Here is a 4,933-nt window from a genome sequence, read left to right as displayed (position 1 = left end):
GTTATGGTAATTATGACTGTTAAGAGAAATATTATCATATAGTTATTTTTACATATGTGTAGGGAGAATTAATTAGTATATCCGTTTTGTTGGAAAATATAACTTGTGGTGAAAGAAAAATGGGACATACAAAAATGCAATACATTAACGAAATTCTAGGAATCTCTAGGTTTATACACTATACATTAAAAAGGCATTATCTTTTCATCATGTTGGAAAGGTCCAAACCAATATTACTATAGTGTTTCCCACAATGACTCCGTATTACTCACTCTGTAGAATGTAAAAAAACCATACCTCAGTCATCACCTTAATTAAGCGTAACTGTTATTTTTATCCATAAGTTTAAATTATTGCTATAAAAAAATTGTTTAAATTTATTCAAATGATACACATTAAATATAAAGGTTTCTTGCAGATACATAAGAACTATAAAGTAAACAACGATGGTACCTTAGAATATTAATAGAGTTTTTAAATATTTTCTAATATATATATGTATAAAAAACAACAGCTTTAATAATAAAAAATGTGTATATTACAATATAGCATTCTTCGTTAATAAATTATTATATAAACTCAAAGGAATACAAATACTTCAAATAAATATTATGTTGTTATTACTAAACAACAATCATTGCAAAAGAACACTCCAGTGGGAAACAAATCTAAAGGGCTTAAACAATATACGCAGAGAAAGCGATTCATTTCATCGACAATTGCTGGAATATTTTCATTATTCTCTTGGGAAAATGATTTTATTGGTATTTGATTTAATATTTCTCTATCTGAATTTAACACTAAAATTGACCGATACTCCTTGCGGTCGACCGGACAAGTATTTTTAACTTTGGACCATTCTTCAAGGCAAGTCAAACAAAAGGTATGTAAGCTGCATGTATCAGGCGTGGATAGAGTTTGGGAATCTAATATTTTTAGACAAATAGGACAACGTTCCTTTTCATCTAGGGCTAAGTCAATTTCCTCATCATGGTTGGACAACGCAGCACTATCGAGACCTACAATAATTGCGTTATTATAAATTAATAAAACATTATGGATATATTAATTTTTCTGAGATACAAAAAACATTTTAAATTGCATTTTCAAAGTTAACAAGAGTGTATAATTACATAGGTACAAATTCTACATATATTTGTAGCAAAAACTCTTAAAAAATCTTGGAGACGAAATATTGGAAGTCATTTTAAACTATATCTGGTAATTTCAGTATAATAAATTGAATAAATTTCTTTTACAAACTACTTACTAAAGTCGCTTTAAGTTCTTCTTAATATAGAAAGATCATTTAGCTTCATTGGAGTTTGAAATGTAAAGAACATTGAACTATTTTGTTAATAAAAAGGTCGATAAAAATTGTATCAATGTACTTTGTATAATGCTTTTACTTTTCTTTACCTAAGACTTGAAATGGAACTCAGAGTTGACTATATCAAAATTAGGAGATTTAAAACTAATAACCGAGATTGATCCTTCTATCATTTAGTTCAACAATAATTTGCCATACAGGTATTCAAATTTAAAATATTAACCAAAAATAAAAATAAATAAGCTTAACAAGTATAATAATAAAAAATAGTAGACAATAGTAAAAAAAAGACAAGTAGTAAAAATAGTAGTAAAAAGGGAGAAGGGTTATAGTAGGATTATAGATTTTGAATAATTTTTAGTAAAAAATGGTAATGTATGCATACACAAAAGTATCAACGCTTCACAACTAAAAGCATGATAACGATCTGTTATTCATTTGATTATTTCACTTCACTCTCACAATGAAAATGACTTAACCAATAATAATTTAAAAAAGATATTATGCTGCTGAAAGTTATCGATTATTACAGATATAAAGTGAATTTGATTCGCAGATAAAATAGTGTTGTTTATAGTACTATTAATTGGTTTGTTCTTGAGTTAGACAACAGACAAGTGAAACAGAGTGATAGCTATACAAGCTAAAAGCGGTATGAACAAGTGCTTCTGGATAATTCATGAAAAACTACATGGTTATATCGTACCCTGAATCTTAATTTACCACCGATTTCCTTTTGCAATTTTTGGTCGCATTGAATGTATTATGTCTATTAGCCTTTTATTGAAACAGCCAACGCACGTTATCAACACAGTCGAAAGTATGGCCAAATTCAGTTTGTAAAAACATAAAATTCGTTTTGAACACGCAGTACGTTTTTCCTTTTCATTTTACTAATTAGCCTTACACTAGTTAAAAAGGGACTGGACGAAGTTTGATTAGTTTATTTAGAATCATCATCTTAACCTAATCGATCTGACCATTTATGTTGATACTAGTCGACATCATTCTCATGTCAACCGGTAAACGTCCTTTTTGCGCTCGTTTTTATAAATTTCGAACTTCTGTTTAGAACTTGTGATAATTCTGATTTAATATCAACAAATGTCAAAGCCATTAAATACTCAGAGTCAGTAAAATGCATTAGAGAGGCAAATATGTATACTATTAAATAAGTTAATATTTAATGATAATGATTTTTGATGTATTTTCATTGGAAATATGTTTAAGGCGTTGCAGCTTCGCTTAATATTAATACAACCTCTGTGGCTAAAATTTCTCAGAAAAAAAGGGATAATGTAATGTTTAACTCCCCAAAAACCAAGCATCCACATACAAAGCGATCACTTTGATATTAGTATTATACGAGATCAAATTTCCAAATGTATAAAAACAATTAGCACAATAGTTTATATCTTTTTCAACAAGTCTGGGAAATATCCGTAAAATCTTACAGATATACAGCTCTGTGGAGGATGTCAGCCATCTCTTCATATATATCTCCTAGCAGGATATCGGATTTAAATGATGTATACCCCATGAAGAGGGTTGATGGAGCTTCCAGGCATTACTATTAAAAGAATCCAATTTTCTAAAGCATATAATATAATTAAGGAAGATTTCTTATATAATTCAGTATTCCTAGATGAATCTCGTATACTATATGAGAGCTCCATGACCAGACGATAACAAAATAGCATAAGAACAACAAAAGTTTATGAAAAAAAGTAAAAGTTAGAATAACAATTGATTAGGTTTTTTTAGTCATAATAGTTTTTAATAATTTATTACAAATGTATTGTTCTTCATGTTAGTATTACGAATAGTCTCATTTCTGGAGTGGGTGAGTGAATGAAACTTTCGGGATGTGGGATTATGGTTTAATGCCTATAATTATCGACACAGGGTAATGACAGTGGCAATAATTATAAATAAGTATACAATTAATATAGGAAAGCTAAAAAATCGTATTGGAGAGTGTGAAATATTTGTGTGTATTAATATGTTATTATAATTATTCAGTATATGCATGAGCATTTAATTAATACTAATACGAGAAAATTAATACTAATATTTGATTATAATAGAAGTGATTAAATCTAGTAAGAGAAGTGATATCAAAATTGCTTAATAAGGAAATAGAGGAACGAAGGAAATAATAACTAAAAGTAAAAAAGTAAATATGATTTCTAATCAATGTAGAATAATTCACTTGGATATACAACTGTTAACTAGATGAATCGTGCCTCTAAGAGATACCACTTTATAAAAAAAACGTGCTTAGAACTCTTATATACCGCCTATAAGTGCGGAAAACAGTTCTGTGTAATATAATAAGCCAACTCTATTGTGTCTGTATAATTAACTGTAGATTCGTCGACAATTATTTTTCTTAATACTATAATTATTATTTATAATTAGTTATTTACATTAGTTCAAATAAAAATATAATGTAATATATATAATGTAAAAACTGAATATTTTTATATAAAATTTAAAAATATGTATTTCATTATTATATTAATATGTATTGTGTTATAATATTTATGTTTCTTGAATAATTTTCATATAAGGAACAATATAACTTAAAGAAATATTTGGTTACTTACTACTATTTTGACTGGAAGTGGACGGTATTAGCAAGTCAGCTTTAACATCATAATTTTCATCATGATCGAGATCTGATGTCAAACTCATTACTAAATATAATATTTAAAATAATATATTAAAATTTTGTAGAAATTTCATAAATAATGTCAAACATAAGGAAACTGTCAAAATGACAGTTTTTAAAATAAAATAATCAAATTGGTTGACTGGCAGCACTATTAGTGACACACAATAGTATTGATTTCGAAAATGCTTAATTTTTCGATTCATATGATTGATCAATTAAAACGGAAACATTAGCGATGAGGCACTTTTTCGAATCATTCGAATTCGAATAGCTATGTTGGTAAACATAATGAAATGATGCCAAACAACACATTTACCAAGTGGCACTATCCTCTGTGTATATAGTTTATATCAGACGAGATATGTAATCAGTAAGTGCAGCATTTTTTTGAGTTTTCTGAATCTGCAAGTGTATGCCAATAAACTGTTAAGGAAGTACTAAATACTACTACTAATGGACTGTCTAGACTATTGATGATTAGAGTTGAAATAAACCTGGTAATTGCTCAAATGTAGATGGCTCTACACCACACAGTTATTAAATATTGGAATACTCGTATCTGAACTGACAAACTGTCAATATAAAAGAATTTCGTTAACATCGCTGCATATTTCGTTCAATCTCATCATTCACTCAATCGATATCATTGTTATTCAACCATTGAAAATTACAAAAATACCGAATTTTAACCTCAAACACGCTAGTATCGAGTCGACACAAAAATTCCGCTTTTTGCAACATTCTTATTGGTTTATATTGAGCATGCGCACTCACGAAAAGCGCATAACTGGCATAACATCACGTGATTGAAATAGTCACATGATTGAAATGGTCACGTGAATGGAGTAGACACTTTCAGTAGTATCATCTTTTTCTATGGGTATCATTTTTTCAATATTGTGGGCAGATGTTTTATATAGTATTTA

At 28.4% G+C, this 4,933-nt stretch overlaps 1 protein-coding gene across 1 annotated transcript; it reads right to left on the bottom strand.

Annotated features, from left to right (window-relative positions):
- Positions 1-579: 579 nt before the first annotated feature.
- LOC143193888 (PHD and RING finger domain-containing protein 1-like) lies at positions 580-4,076 on the bottom strand. The gene is made up of 2 exons (XM_076400322.1): positions 3,940-4,076; positions 580-1,019 (listed from the first exon to the last, which is right to left on the bottom strand). The coding sequence occupies exons 1-2, from the start codon at positions 4,025-4,027 to the stop codon at positions 610-612; spliced, it is 498 nt and encodes a 165-aa protein (XP_076256437.1). The 5' UTR covers positions 4,028-4,076; the 3' UTR covers positions 580-609.
- Positions 4,077-4,933: the final 857 nt, after the last annotated feature.

This window comes from Rhynchophorus ferrugineus, unplaced genomic scaffold (assembly GCF_030347505.1).
Source record: "Rhynchophorus ferrugineus isolate W39M unplaced genomic scaffold, kcgeb_rfMv2 rfM3, whole genome shotgun sequence".
NCBI lineage: Eukaryota > Metazoa > Arthropoda > Insecta > Coleoptera > Curculionidae > Rhynchophorus > Rhynchophorus ferrugineus.
The sequence above is the reverse complement of the archived record's forward strand: the minus strand, read 5'-3'. Positions and strand labels throughout refer to the sequence as shown.

Coding starts and splice junctions, on each gene's coding strand:
- LOC143193888 (XM_076400322.1), bottom strand. CDS start 4,027: ATGAGTTTGACATCAGATCTCGATCATGATGAAAATTATGATGTTAAA. Junction 1,020..3,939: donor CACTTCCAGTCAAAATAGTA/GTAAGTAACCAA, acceptor CAATTATTGTAG/GTCTCGATAGTGCTGCGTTG.